The sequence below is a fragment of the Cyanistes caeruleus genome, chromosome 3 (genome assembly GCF_971803275.1).
Source record: "Cyanistes caeruleus chromosome 3, bCyaCae1.hap1.1, whole genome shotgun sequence".
Lineage (NCBI taxonomy): Eukaryota > Metazoa > Chordata > Aves > Passeriformes > Paridae > Cyanistes > Cyanistes caeruleus.
The window spans coordinates 62182859-62209890 of NC_141703.1; the positions used below are offsets into that span (position 1 = coordinate 62182859).

At 44.3% G+C, this 27032-nt stretch overlaps 1 protein-coding gene across 2 annotated transcripts; it reads left to right on the top strand.

The window, feature by feature from the left end:
- Positions 1–7350: 7350 nt before the first annotated feature.
- On the top strand, positions 7351–22588 carry CDADC1 (cytidine and dCMP deaminase domain containing 1). Of its 2 annotated transcripts, none has more exons than XM_086881328.1 (9): positions 7351–7507; positions 10898–10992; positions 12319–12496; positions 13337–13915; positions 15858–15907; positions 16913–17082; positions 18130–18319; positions 18958–19018; positions 20270–22588. In XM_086881328.1, the coding sequence occupies exons 1-9, from the start codon at positions 7435–7437 to the stop codon at positions 20341–20343; spliced, it is 1470 nt and encodes a 489-aa protein (XP_086737454.1). In that variant the 5' UTR covers positions 7351–7434; the 3' UTR covers positions 20344–22588. The 2 variants fall into 2 exon arrangements, with proteins under 2 accessions (XP_086737454.1, XP_086737453.1); XM_086881327.1 differs by lacking the exon at positions 20270–22588 and adding an exon at positions 19593–19765.
- The last annotated feature ends 4444 nt before the right edge of the window (positions 22589–27032 follow it).

A 27032-nucleotide genomic window follows, 5' to 3' on the forward strand; every position in this document is an offset into this window, starting at 1 on the left:
AAGGGACCAAGGATCGCTGGTGCCTGCCCAGATTTCCTTGATGGAACCTCAATCTGAGCCTCAAAACACTGGGAAGCAAAAGCAATGCTGTCTTCTGCTCAGTGTCCCTACTGTGAGAACCCTCTGGTGACCCAAAATGTTAAGGCTGATATCATCCAGTGCTTCCATGGGCCACACAAATCTCCAAGCATGCCACCAAAACCTAAAGTTTCCAGAGTGTTTAAGAAAGCCAGAAAATGACTGTCTAGGTTGGGAAGTACCTAACAGAGATGAGGTTGGAATCTCTTCCTGCAGCAGCTCTAAGCTGCAGCGCTGCTTTGTTTTTGCAGAGACTGCATGTGTCCAAGAGCCCATGTCCTCAGTCCCCCATAGGCAGGATCAGAGCTGCCCTACACATCATCTCAGTCTCCTTCCCAGTGGCTGGGGGCTCCCAGGCCCACTGGAACAGCACAACTCCAAGGATACATACCCAGGATAGGGGTGACATGTGCCCTGAGAGAGGACAGAGAGCAGTGGGGCTGACAACTCTGTCCTGCCTCTCACTTGCCTCATCTTCCCCTCAGATCACCCCATTTGCATGCCGCCCCTTTTCCAAGGTGAGTCCTTGCTCTATCTCCACTTTTGGACTTCATCTTTCTTCCCCCACTGTGGAGCACAAGGCTATCTGCTTTCCCTCCTTTCCCCTTCTCCCAGCCAGAACTCACCAGAGGGATTCATTTATTTCTCTTTCAGAAGCCGTCTGTGACAAATACCTCTGCCAAGAGGCCCATCCAGGCTTCCAGGGATTGGTGGGGAGCCAGACACTTCGACCACAGCCTGTCCCCATCAGCCATGAGCCTGTATGAGCTCATGTTAAAGTTGTTTAAAGTTTTAACAGCACCTCTGTGTGAGCTGATTTTAAAAAAAGATTAACCCTTAAGATGGGCTGGGTCAATTTTTTCCCAAGATATGAAGTCCATGTAAAGCCCTTGCACAAGTTCCATCGCTCCCCACAGCCCCTCATGGACACTGTCCTAGGGCCTACAGGCAAAAAGGCAGGGCAGGAGAGGAAACTCAGAGTGTTTTCCCTCAACCCCAGCATGACCCCTGCATGCAACCAGGGATCTATCCACAAGGTCAGCCTTTAGTGTGGGCTGCAGTCAGGTGTCCTAAACCTGAGACTCCATCAAATACCACTGTCCTTAGCAAAGAGCCCAAATTCAGCACAGTGAACCAGCCTGAGATGCATCATCTGGAGATCACTAAAACCAGTATGAAGTGACAGGAATGCAAGCCAGATGGGAGGCAGTATTTACCTGGAATGGATGAACCACCACCACTGTATTGCTACGGCACGAGGCACTCAAATCCCTGTGGAGGTTGGTGCAGTATCAGAGGTGACAGCTATCCTGGACAGAATAAGAGAGAAAAGGCAGCAAAAGGTTAAAAGTAACCTTTTTGTCCCTCTGAAACTTATTTAACATCACCCCATGTGACAAGGAGCAGCATTTCACCACAGCAAAAGCAAGTCAGTTCTGTGTCAGTGCTCGGAGAAACTCAGCTGTGATGTCACCTCAGAGCCTGTGACAGTTCTGTAGGACTGTTGTTGTATCAGGGTTATCCAAGCACAGCAGGACTCTGCAAGTGGCTTCAATCCCTATTTGGGCCATTCACTGAAGAGTTAGGCTCGATGATCCTTGTGGGTGCCTTTCAACTCAGAATACTCTGTGTAACTCTGCTTAATGTTTCTGCATTCTGAAGCTCTCCAGAGGTTGCAAAGCAATGTCAGGAAACCTTGAAAGCAACAAAAATTACCTGGTGTCTGCTATAAATCAAGGATACCAGCACTGCCCAGCTTGCAGCTAAACTGATTATAAAGGGAAGCATATGCCCAACAAATGTGTGGCTCCTGTGCAACAAATTTTCCCCATCTTAACAAGGAAATCAGTTCCCTAATTTGAATATAGGTCTGCTTTTTGTCTGTGCTGCACAAATACACCCCAAAGACAAGTTATGTTTTAAGCCTGTGGAAACACAAGCTGTCCACATCCACAGAAGAAGAGGAATGTGGAGAGAGTCTGATTCCCCCTCCTGCAGCAGCTGAGTACAGCATAGGGAACATAGTCTTATTCCAGAGTTTCAATTCTGCCAAATCAGGCAGCATTCCCAGACCTGGGCTTTATTTGAGGCTTGTAGGCACTACTTCTTTCCAAACTTCAAGAGACTTCAGCAGAGTCTGCTGGACTGACCTGGACAAGCCGCATCTGTGCCAGGGAACCATCTCGTCCACTTGCCCACAGCATTCTGCTCCTCTAGAGCAAGCCTGTGAACTAAGGCAGCTGAGACAAGGGAAACTGCTCCCACAGAGTGGAAGGCAAATTTTCCGGCCTCTGGGAAGTTACCACAAAGATGCAGAAGGGACAGACTCAGAACAAAGACATTTTTGCTCCTTTCCATGCTATCTGTTGTGAAGGGAGATCCCTCCTGAAGAGCCTAGGGACGGGAAAGAAGCAGGGAAGGATGGACATCGCTTTAAATAGCCCTGGCTGAGACAAGCCTGGGAAGAGCAAAGGGAAACATGGAAGAGAAGCAGAAGTTGGTCCCATGGAGCAGAAACCCCCTACCACACAGATGAGATCCATCCAGATCCATTTCTTCCCCATAAATTCTTCTCTCCTTACATGTTTTCCCTTCACTAACTGGTTTGGTCTTCAGAGTCCATTTTGCAGCTGTTGGTGAGAAACAACAGCTCATCCATCAGGAACTTGTAATAGCCAGAGTCCTCACTTTCAATTGGTTTCCTTCTTCTCAGACACCTCTTACTTTGTGAAGTGCAGTGTGTGTGAGGAGTAATATGTCTCTATGTGGAAATGTCAAATGTATTACATTTTAGTTTGGGCTCTAGGAATACTGCATTTATTTCTAAATACAGAAAAAAAACCTGACTTCTTGCCTCCTTGTCACGAAAACATGGGACAAGGCTGTCAAATGAAAGACATGCCAGCAAGAAAAAATTGACAGGTAATTTTTGTTATATAAAGGGAGAAATATTCGAGATAGACCATTTGACAGCACACATCACTGCGTTACAACAGAAGGTCGTCAAAAAAGACAACCTTAGAAGAAAACACCTCTGTGGGCTTGCAGACTGGAAGAGCAGACAGGGTGCTGGTTTTGTGCTGGCCAGTCTTTGGGATATTTACACAAAAGAACCTTTAAAACCGAGCTTTATCGCACAAATGGCAGGGAGCAAAATCCCACACCTGTGCTCAGGGAAGCTGGAATGAGTTTGGGTCATAGACCCACAGTGCAGGGTGGTGTGGAGGGACCAGGACCTCACACTCATGTTGAAGCCAGCGGAGCAATCTCAAAGTGGTCGCTGAGCTAGGAAGGATCCTGACAGTGCTTGGTGCTGTTTGGGAGGAATCCCAGTGCAGCCAAAGGATGTTCACTCACCAGCCTGCAAAACACCTCTGCTGTGCCTTAGTGGCTGTTGTTTAACAAGGTAAAAGAAGGAGAGTGATCCACCTATCTGTAGGTACCTGCAGAAGCAATCACTGTCTGCACAAACATGGCCCTGCTCGGAGGAGGGAAGGAAGAGGCATCACTGACTGCTGTCAGTGACCAGGGAGGAAAAAGCTGCTCATAAAGAATCAGTGGTGTCATGCACCATCAACATGGCAGGACACTGAACTCCCCCTCAGAAAGGAGGGACTGGGGCCTACTCATTTTTCCTGCCTCCATGACATAGAGTTGACAGATGCTGCCTCCACTGTTGTCAAACTGACTTTTACATGACTCCTAATCTTGCTGTTCTTCAAAGCAGTAAAAAAGGCAGAGAGTGATAAAGACAGAGACTCTTGAAGGGGCTCCTGCTCAGGGCAGGTTTCCCTGCTCAGCATTGCAGCCATCACAAATCACACTCCTGCCACCTCACACTCCAACTATTTCCCTTTCCACTGCGTGTACTTCAGCATGCTGCTTTACAAAGCAAGCACATCTATTCCAAGGTCGTTTATACAAGCGGTGTTAAGAGATAAAAAGAGGACCTTGTTGTATTTGCATGGTAACAACAAATATCAGCTATTTCCTACATGAACTTATGGGCCTAGCTGTTACAGATGCTTAACAGCTCACAGATAAAACTTTCTAAGAGGAGAGGATTTGTTTTTTAAATCCAGAAAGCAAATCAACAGTCAAAGTAGAACTCCTAGAGATTAATAAAGATCCAAACCCCCAAGAATAAGCACTATAAGTTCTTCTTACTAGTCTTTAAGCAGATCAACAGCTTCTCTGTTTATCATTATACTCCATCTAGAATTTTGAGGTAGGTGTGAAGTCATCTACCTTAAAAGAATTGATGGTACTGCAGGAAACCTGGATCCAGGATCTAAAACCCGCAGTTCTCAGATACAGAAAAATACTGCAAAGTATGTAAGTGCAATGCAGGAATATGTTTTCTTAGCAAATCAACCCCAAAAGAGATGGTGATGGGGAATGATATTTTCAGCCCACTGATACCATGAAGATGAGGGGTAAAAACGTTCTAACAGCATTACAAGGAGCACCATAAAAGCCCACAGAACATCTCAGTAAATTGTGAGTACTGTTGCTATACCAAATGGCTATTAAATTATTGCAAAGGATAAAATCATGAAGGTCATGAGCCCAGATGATCACACAGCTGTATCAGAAGTTACCTGCACAAATGCAAACATACCAGAGGTATGAGAACACAAGGGGTATGACAACAGAGGACACTGCGGCAGAGAGAGCTTTTGCTTCCTCCCATCAGTCAGATCAAAACACAACATATCAGCAATGACAGCCTTCTAGGACACCTCAAATGGGACATCCAAGCCAACAGGTCTGCTAAGTAAAGAAAAAAGGGGTGAGGGGAAAGGGGTGTTAAGCAATCAATCATTTGAATGAATTGGTTTTGTAAGACACAGATGCAGGAACAAACTGTAGCTGGGGAGATAAGCAGGTTTTTTTCAGCAGGTCTCTTTCAAGGAGAAAAGGCCCATCCAGAAATTCTTGCCAATCTGTAAATTATAAAAATTGAAGCTCAGAGGGCAACATGCTGGTTAACTGGAAAGGTTGAATTGCCCTGAATTGTATATAAAAGAACAGCAAGACTAATAGCCACTTTTCCTCATTACTACCATCCTCTTCTCCACTGTGATCTTGCCAAAAGAAACCCACTTAGTCCCTGGGCAGGGATGATTTCTGCAGTAGGGTTGGTGCCATTTTCCTTTCAACAAATTTTAGGGAATTACATGATTTATCTTGGTCCTGGAGTGAATGAGTACCCTCTTTATGCTCCACAGAGATGCTGTTGTCAGCTGCCCTCTAGCTTTTACTTGCAGCTTTTCGTGGAAGGCAAACAGAAGCAGCAAATCCTGTAGTCCCAGTCCAGTCAGTGGGAACTTTCAAATTCAAGATCATAATTAGATTAAAAGCCATTTTAGGATGAGACATTATCTATCTATCTATCTATCTATCTATCTATCTATCTATCTATCTATCTATCTATCCATCCATCCATCCATCCATCCATCATGCTGCCTCCCCTCTTATGAAGACAACTCCAGCACAAAGAGGTGACTGCAAGTTACAGATGAATGTTGCTGTAAATTTCATTTCCACTTACTTCAGGCTTACTGACCCTCAAACATCCCACCTCCATGCCCAGCTCTGAAAGGAAACCCTAAAGCACACAAGTCAAATACTGTGTCTGAATCAGCAAGCTGCTTGTGAGAGAAGTTTCTCTAACACAGAGAGGCAGGGGAAAAAAAACACTTCAAGATATAACAGAGCAGAGAGTCTTCTTGCAAGTCTTGATTTGGTTTGGGGATACTGGGGGAAAAACATACTGAAAGGTGTTACCCTTTTGCTTGATGCAGTCTATTTTAACACAGAATTCAGCAATGGTCTGGTCACATTTGAGAGACTGGTAAGTGAAAATGTACAAACAATTTTTGTAGTCTTTCATAAAGAGAATGCCTAGAAGGAATTTTTTTCCAAACAGAAGAAAAATTCATCTGAAAGAATCATGCAATGCATGCACAGCAAATAAATTAATTTCAGGCCATACAGGAAACAAAAGGATCATTAGCAAGAAACTATATACAACCTAATTCATGCTCTTATCCAGTTTTTAGGCTTCAACTGACTTGGGGCTCAAAAAATTCTGTATTGCTTTAGATCACATCCTCAGGATTTCTTTTACTAATTTTTAGTCTTTCTAGTCCTTAATATTTTTAGTCTAGATGGTCTAGGACTTTTGAAACTCTTCATGACTGGATTTTTTTGTCACTGACTCTGAATAATTATTTGGGGTTTTATACATGAAAGCAGTTTACGGATATTCCTCCAAGAATGTATCCACAGAGAAGCTTTTACATCCCCTGATATTTAGAAAAAGTGGCAGGGACATTAAACACTCCACCCCAGAGGCTCTGGTCAAAAAGCCCAGAGGTCACAAGCAAATGCCTTGGTTTATACAGACCATGATGCCCAGCAGAGCTTGTTAATGAAGGTTGTTCTCTCTAGATACCTCTGGTGAAAGCTGAATAATCTTTCAGAGCACAACCCCCAAATCCCTCCTTACACCAGAACATAAAGCACAGTAGCTGAGGCTCCGGACTCTGCTCCACCTGCACCATTTGCCGCTGAGCCACCTGTTGCGGAAAACACCTTTCTGGGATCCCGTTCAAGCAAGAGTTGGAGTTGGTGATCCTGTCCAGAATATTCTGAGTCAGAATATTCTGAGAGTTTTCTGTGATTCTATTAGCGAGTGCCCAAAAGAGAGTTATGAATGTGGTGAGGGGCCGTGAGGGGCAGCCGCGTGAGGAGCGGCCGAGGTCCCTCGCTTCAGCCTGGAGGAGACTGAGGGGAGACCCCATTGCAGCGACAGCTTCCTCATGAGGGGAAGGGCAAGGGCAGGCGCCGATTTCTTCACTCTCATGGCCAGTGACAGGAGCCGAGGGAATGGCCTGAGGCTGTCTCAGGGGAGGTTTAGGTTGGATATCAGGGAAAGGTTCTTCACCCAGAGGGCGTCTGGGCACTGGAACCTGACAGAGTTCAAGAAACGTTTGGACAGTGCTCTCAGGCGCATGGTGTGACTCTTGGGGGTGGTCCTGTGCAGAGCCAGGAGCTGGCAGGTTAATCCTTGTGGGCCGCTTCCAGCGCAGCTCCCCTCGTGACCCCGTGTTCCCGTTAACTTCCCGCTACGGAGCGCGGATCCCGCCGGGAGCCAACGCCCCGCCCCCCGCGCCTTTCTCGCCGCCCATTGGCCGAGGCGCCCGCCCGTCAGCGGCCGTTGCCGTGCGACCGACCCCGCCCCGGGGGCGGCCGTGGGGGCGGGGCCGCCCTGGGGGCGGTGCGGGGCTGGCGGCGGGGGCTCCGGGTACCGGCGGCTCCGGGCACCGGCGGCTCCGGGCACCGGCACTCATGCACGGCGCGGAGGAGGCGGCGGCGGGGCCGCGGGTGAAAGCAGCGAGCACGCAGACCGACAGCATGACCGGTGAGCCGGGCTGCGGGGGTGGGAGGGGAGGCGGGCCGGGGCCTGCCCCGCCGTGAGGGAACCGCGGCGCTGACGGCGGGCCGGGCCGGGCCGGGCGGGTGTGTGTGAGGGGAGTGTGCGCTGAGCTGCCCCTCTCGGGTCTCGCCTCCCCCACCGAGTCCTTCCAGGGGCTGCCCGGTTTGTGCTCTCCTCAGGGGATTGTTTCCTCCTCTTCCCGGGGCTGTTCGGAGAGCCCGCGCCTTCCCCCGCCAGCGGTGATGCTTCAGAGTGCTCCTGCCCCTCACAGACAGTGCAATAAAGTGTACATGTACATATACATACATATATCCACGTATGTGTATATATATACTCATATATGTGTGTGTATATGTAAAGCATCTATGTACTTATGTGTACCTATACTTTCATATATAAATATAAAAATATATGTAACAGTTCTAGTGTATAAGTATATAGATACTTTGTGTATATATATATATGCACACTTTATACTCTGTATACTCTGTGTGTGTACAGATATGCTATATATGCAGTATGTGTATATATACATAAAGTATATATGTACTTCTTTGTGTAGTATCTTTAAGCATATATCTATACATCAAATTAAAAAATAGTAAAATAAATGCATATATTGCCTCTGTCTTCCCTCGGCCCTGCTTGACAGTGCCCTTCTCCATTAGGGCCTTTTGATAACATAAGCTTGTATTTTACTCCCCTCTTCCACCCCATTACAGCGATTTCTATCTCCAGCCCTATACCAGGTATATTTCATGTGTATACAGTGCAATGTGCAGGAAAACACTTGCCTTCTGAGGGGCGTTCCTACTAACCCCACAGCAGGCCCATGGTATGTGTTTGGTAGGGAGCAACTTTCTCACAGAGGTGGGGGTGCCCAGGAGAAACAGATGCTGATAGATTCCACAGATCCCACTGCTGCGGTCCCAGGGGAGTGGTGTGTGCATACAGATGTGATGTATATATGGTTCCCAGACTGAGCACCGTGGCAGGGCAGCCAGGTCTTCTGGGTGGATATATGAGTTTTGTTTCATCCTGGTTTTATGGAAATCCTGCTTCCAAGCAAGCAAAATCGATTAAGCCTGGAAATGAGCTTTAGTTTCCTTTTCCAAGGCAGCAGAGTGATGTCACTGGTAGCTTCCTCCTTGGTGTCAAACACTTGTTAGAAGCCTCTTAGACTCTGGCCTAGGTTATAGCCAGGACATAATCCTGGACCTGAGCCATGTCCGGGTAGGCTGTACCCTGCTCCTGTTTGCTTCCAGGTGCAGCAGGGTTTTTGGCACCAGCCTTAACAACACACTTTCTCTGGAGCATGCCTCACCTCACTGAAGCAAGATCCATAACCAGAAGGAATAAAATCATACCTCTTTGTGAAAGTGGGCCTGATGCACCTGGAAGGAGCACTCCTTTTATATGTGGCTTTGCTCTCAGTAGCAGAGAGCCTGATTTCTTTACTTCCCCAGTATTCTGTAGTTGCTTTTAATTCTGTAAGATGTCTTCTGCCTTTTTCCAGTCATCTTTAATCAGCCTTCTCTTCACCCTGTTGAACTTGCGGGAGTGTTTAACTAGCTGAGTGAAGATGCAAACGCACTGATAAGATAACTGTAACTAAAGGTTTTTTTCATAGTATTTTCCTGCTTCTCATTATAAATTCACATCAGGATGTTCTTCAGTTTGTTTCCCTGTGTTTGACAGGTCAGATTTGGGTTAGGTGTGAGAAAACAATGAGTAATTAAAACTTTTTTGTGGTGCATGCAGTTTAAAGTCTACTCTGTGTGCCAAATTGTAGTCCATTTTAGAAAACACAAAGGTGTGTGTGTGCAATGGTATAAATTGCGCTGTTTATTTTAACTTGCCACCTGGAAACTGTACATGTGTGTGCTCTGACAGGAGTAAACAGGGGCTGTAATGAGAATGAACTCAAATGCCCATTTAGCAAAACAGGTTCTGCTTCTTTAGATGTGGCTTGTAGACTTACTTTTACGGTTTGCTTTTAGTACAAGTGACAACAAATCTTGGCGTGTGCTGCTTGCCATGTACATTTTTAGCACACGTATTTGGCTGTGCTAATCAGGTGCCCCTTGCAGTGCTTGTGCCACATGGGGTGGCAGAACTGGGCAGCCTAAGGAGCAGTGGACAATGTGGCATTGGATAGTGCTGCTGACAGTTTGCTTTCCCAAACCACACTTATGTGTGAAAAAAACTGCTAAAATACCATCTGAAAATGGTGTTTCAATCATGGATTGCATATGTTGTTGTCCTAGTTGTTTGGGTTCACAGATATGCCATTAAACTAACCCTCTCCCTCAGCCAGGTAATCTTAGTATCTGATTATATCTCTTCCAAGCTGCTGGAACCACTTAAAGAATGTTCTTCTCTATTCTGCCCCATTCTTGCCACTGCCATTTCCTCTTTTGCAAAAACTGTAGCATTTGCGGGAAAAGATGGAAACAGAAATAATGCTATTGTCAGATAGCACTTGTGAGACCTGCAGAGGAATATGTGTTCATTACAGCTCTCTCTGTAAGCACCCCTGAAATGGGGACTGGAAATATTTCAAAGATTTAATTAACTTCTTGCCAAGTGTGAGGCAAGATAGCTTTACATCTGGAACAGTGCAAGCTTTACCGAGCAGCACAGTACTTCTTCCTTTTTCCTTTGTGGGACACTCAGTAATTCCAAGTGCTGGTCCTTACAGAACCTGGGTACAGGTTCTACCCAGATTTTGGGTAGAAACACAGCACAAGGTGGTGCTCCAAGAAGGGATTTTTGCACTTGGATATTTTGTCAGAAGTGACAGCCGGAGCAAAAGGTCTAAGTTTTTTTATAAAAGCCTAGTCAAAATCTGAGCAGACTGTAAGAATCCAGAAGCAACATCTCCAGAACTGATGTAGCTGGAAGGTTTCACACTGGCTTATCCACTCTTGCTGTGGGCATCCATGTAAGATCATGATGTGGATGCCTGGATATTTTTGCCCTTTTCTGTGGTGATCCTGAAGCTGAATTAGAAACTGTCTCAGATTTCTGCAAGCATCTGTGAATCATTTGAGCACATTAAGTTGTGTGGGATCTGATGTTCTATCTGTGATTTCTGCTCTACACCTCTGAACTAACTCACTGAATTTCAGTGAAAGTTTCACCAGTTCCTCTTGTTGCACAGATCTGATCTCTGCATCTAGATGTGAGCATCCTGAGTTGGCAATCCCTGAAAAGGATTGTGTGGATGTATCTTTTGAAAGAGCAGAAGGGATTGATGAACCAGCTTCTGTAGCAGCTGTGGTGTAGAAGACTTGAAAAATAATGTTCAGCAATATGGAGTTTCTTTATAAATATTCTCTAATAAATACTTCTCTTTCTTTTTCTTCAAAACAGGTCAAATGCCAAGACTTTCTAAGGTCAATCTTTTTACTTTATTAAGTCTCTGGATGGAACTCTTTCCCTCAGCTGAGCAGCAGAAAAAATCCCAGGTAAAATGTCTGTGTTTATTTTTAATTAGTCTTTCTGAAGAGATCCTTCAGCGAATTTAACCCAGCTGCTCTTTAGATGACACATAGTCCAGATGAAAAAAACAAAACCAACCAAAGGTAATAAACTTTTTTCAAATGCACAACAGAGGAGAGGTGGTGTATACCCTGTGTGTAAAGTCAAGGTGGTTGTTGGTGTAGAGAGCCTTTTTTATAGTTACGATGTTCATGACTGTAGATGAGTTCTTTTATACATTTTAAGTGTACACAAGTACTTGAAATGTTTGCTGATCAAAAATTTGTAGGTAACTATTTCAGTGACAAGGAAAAGAAACTGTCCTTTAGAGTGGGTCTTCTAAACAGTAGCCAGTTACTCTTCAAAGTCAAGGTGCATTTTCAGACTGACCTGGAACAGGATGTTTCCTTTGGTGATCAGAGTTGTTACTGGGTTCTTTAAATGATAACTGCATTGTGCAGAGCATACCCATGTGCTAAGATACATAGCACAGAGATCAGCCAGGGCAAGAAAAGATAGGAAAATAATCTGAGTGATAATTAGGCCTCATTTTCAGAGCTGGGTGTGTCCCAGGCTAGATCCAAAAGAGGGATAGATGAGCAGCACCTACAGCCTTCAAAAGCAGTTTGAAATTTAGTAATTCAGTTAGAAATGGCACTTGGCTTGTATGTAGGGCTTTAGTAAAGTCTCATTCCTGTAACCACAAAGCAGATGAATAATTTACAGACCTAAGGCAACAGTGTTCAGTAGCAGCTGGATTTCACCAGCTTCATCAAACTAGCTTGTATCCAGTTTTCTCACAATATATCCAGATGTAATAGCTCTCATCTGTGGTATGCAGACTTCTTCCATGGAAGATTCTTTGGAACCAGGATTTATTACATAAATGAAGAGACAGAAATAAAACTAGAGAAGCTATTGGCTCCCAGAATGGTCAGGCTTAAGACAACAATTAAATGCATGAGTATTTTCAGATGCTGGCTGATTCTGAGAGGGTTTCAGCTATAATAGAATTTTCTATGCTGCTTCTGGATTTTCTTACAGGTAAAGTAATGACCAGAAAAAGTGAGGAATTTTTAACAAGCCCCTCTTTGGAGTATGACAGAGACACAGCACCCTGATATTAACAGGCACATGTGAAAACTAAACAACAAAAATGCTTAGAGAAGTGCAGATTGTTTAATGATTCTTTTGTACTGAAGAGCTCTATGCTCTGCTGCTGGTTGGTTACTGTTCTCCAAGGAAGAGCTGTAACATCTTTGTGGACTCAATGTTGAAAAAAAGTGAAATAATAATAATGTCTTTTTCTGTAGGTGAAGAAGAGTGGTCTAGTTGTGGTGAAAAATATGAAGATTGTTGGTCTTCATTGCTCCAGTACAGACTTGCATGCTGGCCAGATTGCACTCATTAAACATGGATCAAGACTTAAAAACTGTGATCTCTATTTTTCAAGAAAACCATGTTCAACTTGTTTAAAAATGATTGTAAATGGTAAGCAATAACTGCAGTAGATGTTATGCCTGTGATTGAAATCAGAAAGTCTGTTCTTTCTCTTTGGGCTGTCCCAGTTGTGAATGCCAGTCCCTGATTTGTGTAGCCTGCATTGATGTTTTCCCTAAGGGTGAATGTACATTTTCTGGAGCTGATGGTCAAGAGACTGGGGTTTGCTGCCAAGACCCTGTTTCTCTGTAATGTGCAGCCATTATTACTGGTGGTGCTCGTCTCTCGGCCCGGATGCACTGCTGAGGTTCTGACGGTCCTTTTGCACTCTGTCAGAGCAGCCCTAAGCCTGATGACTAGGCCTAGATGGATGGATCTTTCCTTGCTTTCCTATTGCTTGACACTGACACCAGGGAACAGTGGGTTTTTTGCAGAAATCACAGGGAGTACTTAAGGGTTTCCTTTTCCCTTGAGAGATGAAGACAAACCAGATCATTCACTTCCAGAAATGGATCTGCTGGTACAGCCCTTCTGCAAATACTCTTTTTGTTCTCAGCAGTAACGTATATCAGTGTTAACTTCTTTTTGTGTGTTACTAATTTGTCTGCTGGATTTAAGATGCAAAATTAGGAAAAGATCTGAGAACTTGAGTAACTCAAATTTTTATTGTTTAATTTTATTGTAACTCAAATATTTATTGTAGTCTGATTATCAAGTCGAATAACCCTTGATACTCGTATCTGCCAGCATTTTTCTTGTCTAGGCACCTGTTAGGCAAGACTTGGGGCCCTAAGGAACTAAAACCAGGGTTAGGCAGTAGTATATTGCATATGAGCTTTGTGTTCCACTGCACTTGCATAGTTCCTTCTGCTGCATTATTTTCTCTTCCAGCTGGGGTGAACAGGATTTCTTACTGGCCTGCAGATCCTGAAATCAGCTTGCAGAACGAGGTATCCAATCCAATGAGCACTGAGGATGCAAAGCTGGATGCCAAAGCAGTGGAAAGACTGAAGTCAAACAGTCGTGCTCGTGTGTGTGTGTTGCTTCAGCCTTTGGTGTGCTACATGGTGCAGTTTATTGAAGAAACTTCCACCAAATTTGATTTTATTCAGAAAATAGCAAAATCACAGCCTGACTGTAACACTGACTTTTATACTGCGTGTAGGCAAGAGAGAATAAAAGAGTATGAAAGTTTATTTCTAATTTCAAATGAGGATATGCACAAGCAAATATTGATGACTATAGGATTGGAGAACCTCTGTGAAAATCCATACTTCAGCAACCTTAGGCAGAATATGAAAGACCTTGTCTTGGTCTTGGCGTCAGTGGCTGCCAGTGTCCCTGTCTTTGGATGCTTTGGATTTTACAAGAGTGGATCCCAACGAACAAACGAAGCAGACGATCAGTGTTTGCCCCAGGACGTGGCAAGGCACTGTATGATACAAGCCAGGCTACTTGCATATCGGACAGGTGAGTCATTACCAGAGTGCAGCAACAATGGGGTCTCATCACTAGAGCAGTTCCTGATTTCAGTCTTTTTCTTCCAAATACTTCCTTGAGCAAAGAATTCTCAAATCCATTCCTACATGTGTGAAACTAGTAAAGACTCCACATGGGCACACAGTATTGTGTGTGAAAGCTTTCCATGAGGAAATCAGTGCAGGTATTTCACATACAGTGCTGGTAAACCCTGCCCTGCCAATGTGTCCAACACCCAACTGAAAATGAACTGAATGACATTTAAATTCTTCAAGCTGCTCTGAGGCTCTTTTTACTGAGGTCTCACAAGATGCTTCTGTTATCAAATAAATGTCAATATTTCAAGCAGGTTATATATACCTCAGAAAAAAGCAGTGAAATAATATCCTTCAGTAGGACATTAAGTAGAGTTTTATTAAGTCTCCTAGTCCTAATGTTATTAGTAGAAGTGCTTATATGTCTGATGGGGGTTTTCTTTGCCCAGATGCTGAAGTGTATGTTCAGGCTTCTGAGTTAGAGAGATAGTTGTTGACTCTCCCTTGATAGAGATGACTTCTGTTATCTGCTTTATTTTTTCTGGGTACCAGTGCAGGAAAGTGGTAAGTTCTTCCAGAGAACAGAATATGAAAACTTAAAACTTGATGGTACTCCATAGAGATGTTTTTGTACTCTAGATACGATAGTAGCTTTTTTTAAACCATTGTAAACAAACAAATAATACATATATAAAGCTTAAACCAAAACTAATCCCCCAACACACCCATCCAAACCCAAGCTATTAAGTCAGGTACCCTTAGTAAATTTTGTCTCCAAAAGATTGGAGGGGAGGTCACATTTTTTAGATGTAATTCAGAAGTTTCATGGAACCAGTTACGAGTTCTTTGTACAGCTGCCATTATACAGAACAAGATGGAATGACAAAGCTCGGGGCAGCAGAGTTTAGGTTTATCTGTAGTATTCAGCTTAGTCTCAGGTCTGGGTTTTGAGACAACTTTTATTGCACTGTAATGAAATTAAAATAAATAGCAGCTCACACACGTATTTACACTATTATGTAGGTGGATATAATATGTAGGTGGATATAATAAAGGGAGCAAGAATATAGGCTATTTTCCATGCTGGTTTAATCAGTCATTATCATATTCTCTTCATCAATGACTAATACATATGCAGAATATAAATGAAGACAGCTTTGATAAAATACATCTTTGGCAGGAAAGACCCTCTATGAGTGATTGCATATGGTAGTGATACTACTAAGGAGGATGGGAATTATTCATGGAAACAGTGTGTTCTGTGATCAACGGAAGCCTGAAATGTTTTTCTCTTTGATACGCTCTGTTTTAGCTGGTCAAGATTTTCGTCTGTAGCTACTGAGGAAGATTTTCAAGTGCCATAAAAACCATCCAAGTCACATAATGAAAGCTCTGTGCCAGTTTTTCCTATGGTGGTGATAGAATACACCCCCAAAATCCAACTGTTAATATTTTGTCTCTGAATTTGGTATAAAATAGAACTAATTTTGATAGGACTTCAGACCACAGAACCATAAACTTAAAGAATGGCAGAAATTAAGTCATGAAATTAAGTAGTAAACAACAAGGTTTCTATCAGTTTGCTGTCTCACATTAGTGAACCTGTCCACACATATTCTTGGCACACATATTCTTATCTATGTGTTGGTTACTTCAGTTCATTTGTGAACGAATGTACACAGCAAAATCTTAGAATGATTGCCTTCCAGTAAGAGCACACCCAGCTTTTACAGTAGACTCATATGATTCCCAAGCTTTTAATCTTTCTGCATTTCGTTCCTCCCTTTCACAAAGTAACAATAAATGTTATTCCTTACTCTAGGATGTCATATGTTAATGTATAGGTAACTCAGAAGTGCTTTATTTGTTATTTACTCCTAAAATGTTATGTATTTTAGAGGATCATAAAACGGGAGTTGGAGCTATTATTTGGGCAGAGGAAAAATCAGTAAGTATTGAAAAAGTTACTTTTTCTTGCACTCACAATTCATACAATGGCTTTGAGCTTATTAGTGTCCTTAAGGTTTATACACTTCTGTTTTTCATACACGCACACAGAGCTTTAGTAACTAAGTTAAGTAACTGGCTAAACTGGTTCATTGTTATGCTTTAAGATGAAGGGGAAGTATAAATGATTTTAGTAACTATGACAGTGTCTCTGCCTGGATTTTCAGTGTGCCTGCTTCCCCAGTCATTGTCAGTTATTCCAGGTATCCTGGCTAGAAGGTTTTGCCACAGCTGCTGATCAGGCAGCATGTGCCCTGCATGGCCTCTCTTGGCAGCTCTTTTTAGGAGAGGTCTCAGTGCAGTTATAGCCCGACAGTCTCCTGAGGATATTTGTTGCAGTTGAAATGCTGTATGTAATGGGCTTTAGCACATTCCCTTTTGGATCAAATGGTATTTTTCTATGAATATTGTTACAGCGCTTTTACCCATCCAAACAGAAAGTTTTTGTTCTTTATGTCTCTCTGCTTATGCATGTTATCAATCCCAGGACGCCTCATTCTTCACTCAGCTGCAACATAGTCTTAATTCAGTCATCAGCTGCTCATGGCTGTTTTGTTTCTTTTTCTTATTTCAATCACCACTGGCCTCTTATCAGCCACTGGTAACTGGGTCTGTTAAGACAGGCAAAACACCATCTCTGGCACATCAGGGATGAACTCCAGCTGTATTTAATCATGTACATTGTTACGGTCTAAGTCCTTCAGACTTCTTGTCCCTGCTGTCATTATTGCCAAAAAGAAAGCCTCAAAAGCCTGGTGTAGGTAACTGAGGTGTTGCACTTTACCTGTGCAGCTCCTACAGGGCTCAGTGGAAAAGCTTCATACAGACATGGAGCAGTTGGCAAGAGCTGAGATGTGTGATCATACAGGAGTGTACACTGCACAGCATTTTGACTTAGAACTCAGTTAAAATGCCTCCAAATGTGATGCTTTGTTTACTGTTGCAGAGAGGCTGTGATGGAACAGGAGCAATGTATTTTGTAGGCTGTGGTTACAATGCCTTTCCTGTTGGATCTGAATATGCTGATTTTCCACACATGGATGATAAGCAAAAAGATCGGGAGATCAGAAAGTTCAGATACATTATCCATGCGGAGCAGAATGCCCTGACATTCAGGTAATGGGCCGATTTTTACCACGGAGAAGAATGAGATGGTTTGGAAACAATTCCATGACAAATGCATGTTATGGTTTAAGCCCAGTGGGGAAGGTACACACCAGGCAGCCTCTCACTCATCCCCCTGCCCCAGCGGAATGGGGAGAAGAATCAAAAGTAAAACTTGTAGGTTGAGACAAGAACAGTTTAATAACTGAAACCAATTAAAATTTATTAATAATAGTAGATAATAATAAAGATAAAACCCACAGCAAAAACAAGTAATGCACAATACAATTGTTCACCAGCCACTGATCAATGCCATACCCTATCCCTGAACTCTGATCAATGTCCCTTCTAGGTAACTCCCCCAGTTAACATACTGGGAGTGACACTCTCTAGCATGGAATATTGTTTGGGTCTGAAGTTCCTACTTCTTGTGCAGCTCCTCAGTGCCAGAATATGAATCAAAGCACTTGACTCAGAGTAAGCATTACTTAGCAACAACTAAAAACATCAGTCTGTTTTCAACATTATTCTCATACTAAATCCAAAAGGCAGCACTGCACCAGCTGCTGAGAAGAAATTAACTGTATTCCAGCCCAAACTAGGACAATGTATGATGTCACTGTCATGAACCATGGGCTGCAATCACTTTTTTATGCTTGTGATGTAGAAGTTGGATGTGTATGGACACAGTCAGCTCCTGGGTTTTCCTCGGATTTCTTATATGAACTTGGGTTTTAAAGGATATTGGCTCCTTCAGTTATCCTTCAGATACAAGCTACTGGCTCTGCTTCTTGCTGGACCATGCTATAACCCAGAATGAGGAAGTGTGGCAGTTGATGAAGCTTCCAACAATAATAGGTGTAGAGACATGGGATGGGTGTTGTTCACAGATAGTGAAACCAAACCAGGTTCCATTGTGTGCTTGTGCACTTGATTAGGAATAAGTTGCTTCTGAAAGTAAATAATACTTCTTTGCTTGCTTTTTGAGGTATTAAATTTGTCACAATTCAAAACAAACAAGATACAAATTCTGAAATTCTGTTTTCTGACTGCTTGTAGGTGTCGAGAAATAAAGCCAGATGAAAGAAGCATGATATTTGTAACAAAATGTCCATGTGATGAATGTGTCCCTTTAATTAAGGGAGCTGGTATCAAGCAGATCTATGCAGGAGATGTTGATGCTGGAAAAAAGAAAGCAGACATATCCTATATGAAGTTTGGTGAACTTGAGGGTGTAAGCAAATTTACAGTAAGTGTCTAAATGTAATTCTAAAAACTGGGGACAGGATTGATGGCAGAGTAGAGTAAGCAGTCATCTACAGCCAGCATAGAGGAGCACTGTGCTGCTTAGTCAGGTGGGTGGAATTGAGAGGTTGCTCTGTCACAGTTCCGGGGAGCAGTTCTGTGCCATGTGCCAGAGGGTGGGGCCAAGCCTCTGTTTTCTCGGTCTACATGGAGGATTTCCCTCTGACTTTGTGTTGTTGGGGGAGGTCTCTTCACATGGTGAAGTTCTCTCCAAGCCTCCCCTGTCACAGCATGGCAGCTGATTTCAGAGGTCACTGTGTGGTCACTTCCAGCAGCTCCAGAAAAAGCTTCAGTAGATTATGAATGTGACCAAGTGCAGCTGCAGTCAGGGAATTCCCCTTGACAAACAGCAGCACTGTCTGTGGGAGCAGCTTCATTCCCCGTTCTCAAGGGAGTTAATGTCTGCATGCTTGTAATGGTTATTTGTCCTCAAAGCAAGTGTGTTCAAGCGGGAATCCCTCATTCCCCACCTCACCCCTAGTCATGCCTCTCAGTGAAGGCCTGTAGGGTACCTTTCCTGTCTCACTTTGCTCCTTATTCTGTCTTCTGCAATAAGTAAACATTTTCTTCTTCTTTTACCAGTGGCAAGTAAGTCCATTGCACACTAATGCACTTGAATTCCATGACCCTACAGCCAGGGAAAGTAAGTATTTTTTCATTAATTCATTTTATGACTGAAATCAATAAGTAAGATCACATTTTAAACCTACATTATTCCCTCTGGGTATGTTTAGTCTTAATTAGTCTTGATTTCAGTGAGTTAAATTTTGCTGTGAAAAGTTTTCTGATGTTTTTGAGTAGATGAGCTAACTGTAATAGACTAACTGTAATAGAAGAACTATCTTGTAACAAATTGATTGGCATTGACACACATTACAAAATCTAGCAATGCTATAATGAAGGTCAGCAGCATGTTGTTTGGCACATAGATCATTTCAGACTACTTGATCATGTTTTCAGTTTTGTTCTAGAAAGGCTTTTTAGATTGTGTTCTATAAGGAGTACCATTATTTTTCAAGAGAAATTGGCCTGGACTCCTTCAAGTCATCTATATATGTTCTGCAGAACATTTCAGTGTTTTTGTATTTGTGTATAGATATGTACATGTATAATGTAAAGGTCACAAAATCCTTGTACACACACACGTGGCAAGGGAACTGTCACCTTTTCAAAACAGAGTTTAGGTAGGTCTTACTCTGAAACCTTTTTTGTGCTAGAGAGATCCACCAGAGGCATCTACTGTCAGCTGCCTGTCCTTAAAATGTCACTTATCCAGAGGGAAAAACAGCCTGGAAAATGGCAGCTAAATAATTTTTGTGCTTCAGGTATGAAGATGCAGTGTAAAGATTCATTGAGTACTATGCTAGGAGCATAAAAAAGACTGAAGGTAGTTTTTGTGGCACACAAATAGCCACTCCAAGCAAATTCCTAACATGTTCTGAGATAGATTAGTGGAGAAGTCTTTTTGTTTGCTACTTCCTTATGGGCTGGGGGAAGGTGGAGAGGGAAGGGCTCAGAGCAGTGTTTATAGCATTAGTGATCACTGCAAAATGTTAGAGCTTGTTTGTCCTTCCCTCTCTTAATGGTTTTCAGACCCAGCTGGAGAAAGATTAATCCTGGAGTACTTTGTTTGACAACTTTTAACAGGGCTCATTTCTCTAACAGTTTTTTTTAATGTGGTGTGCCTGCATTTTCAATACTGAACTGTTTAAGTTCCTTCCTTTCCTTAGTGTATTCCTCTTAGCTATGATTATTGCATGTCCCTCTGTAAGGGGAAGAAGACAATCACCACCCTGTTCCCCACCCCCAGTGTTATTCCAATGTGTCTGTCCATGTTGAGTATTAGGCTATGCTTGCTGTTGTATTAATGCTCCATGCATGTTTTTCTCTTTAGATGGGGTCCAGAGAACAAAATCGCTGGATGACCAGCAGCACCAAAGCAAGAAACTGTGTCTTGGTCATTACTGAGTAATTAAGCACTTCTTCAGTCTTGCTTCATACTTTTTATAATACAGCCTGTTTGCACTTTCAAATAAGGGAGAAGTTTATTTATTGTTTGGAAAGTGAATTTTAGAATAAGTTTATTTATGATGTCTTTAATGTTTTACAGCATTACCTAAAGGTCTTTTTAATTTAGAAGCTCCTGGCAAAAAAATGCTGCTTGTATTTTCTGTGAAAGTAACTGGGTGGCTGATCATTTTTAACACATTAAAAAAAAATATACTGAAAGTTCATTGGTGGTAGATCAGAGTAATGATAAAATGGTGTCTTATTTACTTGGGGTATGGATTTAGGGAATGGATTTATAAGTTCTGGGCTAGCAAATGGCAGAAATAAGCCATAGTTCTTCAAATACAATCGTCAAGGGAATTTTCTAGGAAATGGTAGGTAAATAACCACCAGCAACTATCTCTGTTCTTGAAAGTGGCTTTTGCTTCTCAGTCTACTTCTCAGTATAATGGACACAAAACCATTGGGATAGCAATCATTGCTAGCTAAATGATTTGGAGACCACTCTTGTCTCTCATACACACTTCCTGTCATAGCAGCAGAGCTGTTTAGCTTTGTGGTACTTGCCTTGCTGCTCTGTGTGCTTCCTCACATGCAGTCCATCTGAATTTATAAAGACAAACATTAGTTTTGTTTTTTCTCAGCTTCTGGAGGCAGGCATAAAGCATTTGGCTGTATGCATCTCACTGGCACCTACATACCTGTGAAGACTGATACTGTTGAGGTTTTGTTAGTCTTCACTGGCAGGCTTCTAGGACTACAGAAGCTAATAAATCATCAGTGTCCTGTTGTTTCTTAGACAGGATAATCTGTGCCAGTGGAATAGCCCACATCTTTTCAGGTGCCCATCTCTTGGATGACTACACTACAAATGACATTGGATGACATTGAAACAGCCCCTGAAACTGCAGTCTAGTGTTGTTGCTAGTTTTGAGGGGGCAAGTAATGTATAACCAGAACAAAGAGCTGTACGCAGAATCTTTGGATTCCTGCTTGGGATCTGACCTCTGTTTGTTTTAGCAGATGTCCCAAGATTTTCTGTTAGCTCCACTGTTGAGCTCTCCAATGCAAATACCTTAAATCTTTTTCAGCTCTTGCTGGTAGGATATGTAAACAGCCCTTTCCCAGTTCTTCCATGCATCTTGTCTTAGCTGCCCTTCTTAAAGTCCTGGAAGAGGAATCATGTCTTAAGATGCATCTGTAGGTTCTTTTTGTTTCTTTTAGGTTTTGGGGAAGCTTTGAACTGGGTAGCAGGGCTGTGACTGGATAGTGTACACTGTCCAAATCAGAAAAGAAGTCTGCCCTAGTCCACCCACTGAAACCTTCTTTTTTCCATAATCTGTTGGCAATGCTCATCTACTTGAAGTAGAAGCAAGGAAAAAACAGGGCCAGATTTAAGGCCCCTTGAAGTTTCATAGTGATCAGTTTGCTGGTATCAATATCAGTAAAATCTGTATCCTCACAGGAACAGCTGAAATTAAAAAGTCCCTTAAACATTATAGGTGGCCTGGGTACACAGAGGAGTAAATTAAGTCAAGTATCACACAGATGAAATAACTACACTGCAGTGAATGTCACTGGTAATCTCTGCTTCAGGAGGAGTTAAGATTCTGCCTTTACTTTTAATTACTTTTTTAAAAAAGAAGATTTTTTTGCAAAACTTTCTGTGAAACTTGGAATTCCTTGTAAGGCTGAAAGCTTATAAGCTTGGCTTTATTTCTGTCTTACTGTATTCTACAGATTCTTCCAGAGGCTCAAATATTTCTGCAGGCTCTGATTGTCGGTGTAACCCTACTTTAATTTTTACTAAAATTAAGAAGTAGGGACTTTATCTTGGCCAACAGGAGCAATGCAAATGGGGTTCCTCTCTCAGCCTATGGATTCTGTAGGTGCTGCTTGCCAGGGAGAGCCACAGAATACTGGACTGCAGTGCTTATTTTACAAATCAACTCTAGGATGTTTATTTCTTACATAAAAACTGCAAAATATTTACTCAAGAAATGTAAAAGTTATATATTTTGTACATTGTATGAAATTTCCATATGCATTTTGAGACTCATTCATTTCAGAACAATCATTTCAGTTGCAGGTATTAACTATCAGTAATAATTTGGCCTCCTGACTGAGAATTACAGAAATTCTCTGTTAATTGTCTGCCTTACAGCAAAACATGCTTCCTGCTAATAAATGAATCTGGCAGTAAGTACTGACGTGTATTTTTAAGTGCTTTGGGTTATTAGGAACAGGGCAGAGAGCTTTGGAATGCTCACACTCCTTACAGGCCCGGTACTGTTTGCTGAGCTGTAACGCCTCCCTCTGTTCTGCCTGAAGAATTTGTCTCAACATGAGACTGTGCCTCCTGTCATCCCTGGGAAAGGGCTGGAATCCCTTTTCTTGGTCTGTGAGGATTAATTTCCTCTTCCTCAGGAGAGTAGGAACTGCATCAGGGAGCACTGCAAGCTGCCATCTCCACAGCCTGTTCCTTGGTTGGAGAGGATCAAAGTGGATGAAGCGTTGACCATCCAACAGTAAAATTGGTCCCTGCCTCACCTCCTGCCCTGGTGCCCTGGACTGCCTGTACGGGCGCACTGCGGAGCAGAGCGGGATCACTGCGGTGACAGGGGCTGAGAACGGTGCCAGTCCGCAGCGCGCCTGTAGGGCAGCGAGGCAGCAGCTGCATCAAGTGAGTGATGCTGGGGCACTGTCCCACCAGGGGTTTCACTTCCACCTGCTTCCAGCCCACGCATTTGGAGTGAGGGCTTAATAGCCAGTGGAGTGCATGGTAGCTATTCTTACAGTTTGTTTTCCTGTTAAGCTGAAAGGAATCCACTCAGTGCCCTCCAAGGCTGGCTCATGTCACAGAGCCACATAGAGTAAGTGGGGACAGATGGGAGATGCATTTCAGAAGTGCTCTTGAACTGAAACATCATCATAGACCACAGCGAGCAGTTAGTGGGACACAGCTGGGCTGGCAAAGGGACAGGCTTCCCAGAGCCATGTTTAATGTGGGGACTGCTCTGAAGAGCTTTGTAGTCCTCTAAATAGGTTTTCTTTGTTTCAGCCATTGCGCCTGCAAACCAGACCCCAAATATCTGGCTTTAATTTTCTGGATCCAATAAGTGACATTGGTTGGAGAATAGGAAAGCAAAGAAGGCTGATGGTACGTGCTATTTTCAAATAGATCTGGGTCACTGTTATATTTGGTTTGTGTGGCAAGGTTTTGGTAGTGGGTGGCTTCTGGGGTTGGTCCTGTGAGATGCTTCCAGAAGTTTTGCCCGTATCTGACAGATCCAATGCCAACCAGCTCCAGGATGGATGAACCTCTGACCAAAGGCAAGCTCATCGGGACAGTAGATTGAGGAAGTGTGGAAAAGCTGCACAGTTGCAGCCAGAGAGAGGAGTGGGAATATGTGAGAGGAGCGGCTCTGCAGACGCCAGGGTCAGGGGAGAAGGAGGGGCAGGAGGAGCTCTCGGCTGGAGCCGAGGTTCCCCGGCAGTCTGTGGTGCAGAGCGTGGGGAGGCAGCTGTGCCCCCAGCCCGGGAGGGCCATAGGGAGCGGGTACCCCCCTGCAACCCGCGGAGAACTCCACGCTGGAGCGGGTGGATGCCGGAGGAGGCGGTGAGCCCGTGCTGGAGCAGGCTCCTGGCAGCGTCTGTGGGGAGGCAGTGGGGAGAGGAGCCCCTCCGGAGCAGGTTTGCTGGCAGGACTCGGGACCCACAGTGGAGCAGTTCATGAAGAACTGCAGCCCGGGGGAAGGATGCGTGTTGGACAAGTTCATGGAGGACGGTCCTCCACACCTCCTCCCCACGGTGGAACAGGGGAAGAGTGTGAGGAGTCCCCTCCCTGAGGAGGAAGGAGCGGCAGAGACCGAAGTGTGGTGACTGACCACAGTTCCCATTCCTCTTCCCCCTGTGCTGCTGGAGGGGAGAAGGCAGACGACTCGGGAGTGAAGTTGAGCCCAAGAAGAAGAGAGGAGAAAGGGGAAGTTGTTCTAAGATGTGCCAATTTCTCATTACCCTGCTCAGATTTGATTGGCAGTAAATTAAATTAATTTCCCCAGCGCGGCTGCCCCCGCCGCACAGAAGGGCCGGGAGAGGGCGCTGTTGGCAGGGAAATGCCAGCCGGGACGCGGGATCCGCGGGCTGCCGGGCTCCACCGGGAGCCGCTCCAGCACTCGTGTGCCGCATAAAATTTATGTTGTATTATCTGCATGTCTTATACTAGTGCAACAAATGTCCTAGGGTTGGGTGTGTAAATATAGTGAGGCCACACTCTTTCCAGTGGATCCCAGTGACAGGAGCACGGAGCAACACGTACACATGTAACACAGGGAGTTCCATCTGAATATGAGGGGGAAATTCTGTGTTGTGAGGGTGACAGAGCACTGGAATAGATAGTCCAGATAGGCTGTGGAGTCTGCTTCCCTGGAGACACTCAAAACCCAAAACACTGCACTTGGTGCAGTCCTCTGCAACCTGTTTCTGCTCTAGCAGATGGGTTGGACAGGGTGGTCCCCAGAGGTCCCTTCCAGCCCCAACTACTCCATGATTCTGTGGTTGTGACCAGTACCCAGAGAGTCCTGCTGCTGCACATAGAACAAGACAATGGTGTGCTGATGCTCATTGTAAATGTCAGAACACTCAAGGCAGCTCAAAGCTCAAATGGGAAGAAAAATCTTGGCTGGCACTTATGCTGTGTAGGTAAAAGGCCTTCTCACTTGGCATGCAGCAGCACAGGCCTCACCATGCTTGGGCTGGGAACAGACATGCAGAAGAAAATGCTGAGTATGGCTTTTTCCCTGGGGTATTTTGCAGTGTGACATTTATCTTCTGCACCCCAAGTATCAGCTGTGTGTACAGGAAATTTTCCACTTGGATCTCCTGGGGAGCCAGGCTCTGTCTCAGGACTAGGTGGCTTCCTGTAGCTACAGAACCATTGTTGGAGGGATGGGGTCTGTTCCAGCTTCAACGTGTTCCTCAGTGACACAAGACAGGTATACTAACAACTAAGCCAGACTTTTAGCTCCTTCTTTGCCTTCATTGCTCAACTATCTGCACTTTGGCTCCAGTGAGGTCACCTCACTGCTTTGCCAGTAAATTTTCCTCCAGGGCAGCTAAATTTCTAACTTGGAGGAAAAACAAGGGGTTGAAGAAATGTGGAGAAACCATGAAGCACTTGAACAATAACTTCAGCAAGAGCCAGGCCTTAGGTACCTGTCACACAAATGCCAGCACAGACACATTTCCTCTTCATCAATGTTATTTCAGAACTACCTGAAAGAAGTATGTAAGATTGTGTGAATTCCAGTGCATTCATCTTTATTTGGTCTTTCATTCCTATTGTGGGGCAAGACAGATTTAGCTAGAGAGAACAAAAGCCAGCAGGAAGCAGAGGAGCTTAACTGCATGGCTAGAATGGTATGTATTAGCAGGAGAGCTGGGTCTTTTGTTGGAAGGAACATATGTCTCTCCTCCCTCTGCAATGCCTGCTGTCCCCTGGGACATCCTGCTTTCTTGCCTGCTAGTCCCCAGTGTCACTTTCCTTTGAGCCTTTGACAGGAAGCCTGTCAGCCCACAGCAAGAACTTGCTCTGTGCTATGAGCTAATTGTGGCTCTGCCCTTGACATTCCTTGGGCCACAAGGCGAGTTCATCTGTGAATATAAATTTTCCCCCACACCCAGCTTTAAAATGGGGAGGAGATGCCTTTCTCCACTTCTCCCATGGGGTTTCAAGAGCCCTGCTCCTTGCAGGCTCCCACTTGTCCCAGGCACACAGAATCTGTTGGGCATCTGACCATCTGCCTGAGCAAAGACAGGGTTTGTTTGCTCCCTGCTGGCTGCCGGGGCAGGGCTGTGCCGGGGTGTGCCCAAAAGCCAACCCCGGCTGCATGTTTGCACAAACAGATGCAGCGGGCTCTGCTTTGACTACGGTATTTTTAAATCCACTCCGAACGCTTGTCAAGCCAGCTGTTCTACAAGGGAGTTGAAGGGCATTGCCAAAGCTGAGCGTCAGTAGAGGCAACGTACCCAGCAATTTGGAAATAAAGGGCCTCTGTTCCTAAGAGTTGAGTAAGGCACTTCATGGCCCCAAAGACAAGGTTCTGTCTTCTCCGTGCACTCAGGAGAAATTATTCACTGCCAGACTGGTAGGTCTCCCCAGGAGAGCTGCTTTGGGGATTTGGGTGGGTTTTGTTTCTTTAACTGTGAGGAGCTGGGCTATGATGCCATGACTGGGCTGGTGTCTGTCGTGCAGCCAAAAAACTGTTCCTACCTGTCACCTTGGTAGTCAGGTCCTGGTTGTTTCCAACTCCTTGTCAAAGCTCAACATGCTGGAGGTGTCTGCTGGCACACTGTGGTTGTTGAAACACACAGGCTACATTTTTGGCCATGGGACATTGACATTTGGAAATTTCATTCCCAAATCTGTGCTTAGGCGGGGAGGTTCTGAAGAAAAGCATTCACTATCCCATGGCCCTGTGGGCATCACTGCCAACGTGCGAAACTGCTACACGGGGGGAGGGAGGAGGTTGAGACCGTGTGGGACACCTGGCCATGCCTGATGTGCCACGCCACAGCAGGGTCTGCAGCCTCACAGACAGCGAGGGCACTGCGGGGCTTTCCTGGGCCACTGCTCAGCAGCAAAGCCC

What these genes read in the sequence shown, in the direction of transcription:
- CDADC1 (XM_086881327.1), top strand. Translation starts at nt 7,435, where the DNA reads ATGCACGGCGCGGAGGAGGCGGCGGCGGGGCCGCGGGTGAAAGCAGCG. An exon ending in GCTACTTGCATATCGGACAG is followed by an intron (nt 13,916 to 15,857) that starts GTGAGTCATTAC and finishes TATGTATTTTAG; the next exon opens with AGGATCATAAAACGGGAGTT. An exon ending in CAGAATGCCCTGACATTCAG is followed by an intron (nt 17,083 to 18,129) that starts GTAATGGGCCGA and finishes GACTGCTTGTAG; the next exon opens with GTGTCGAGAAATAAAGCCAG.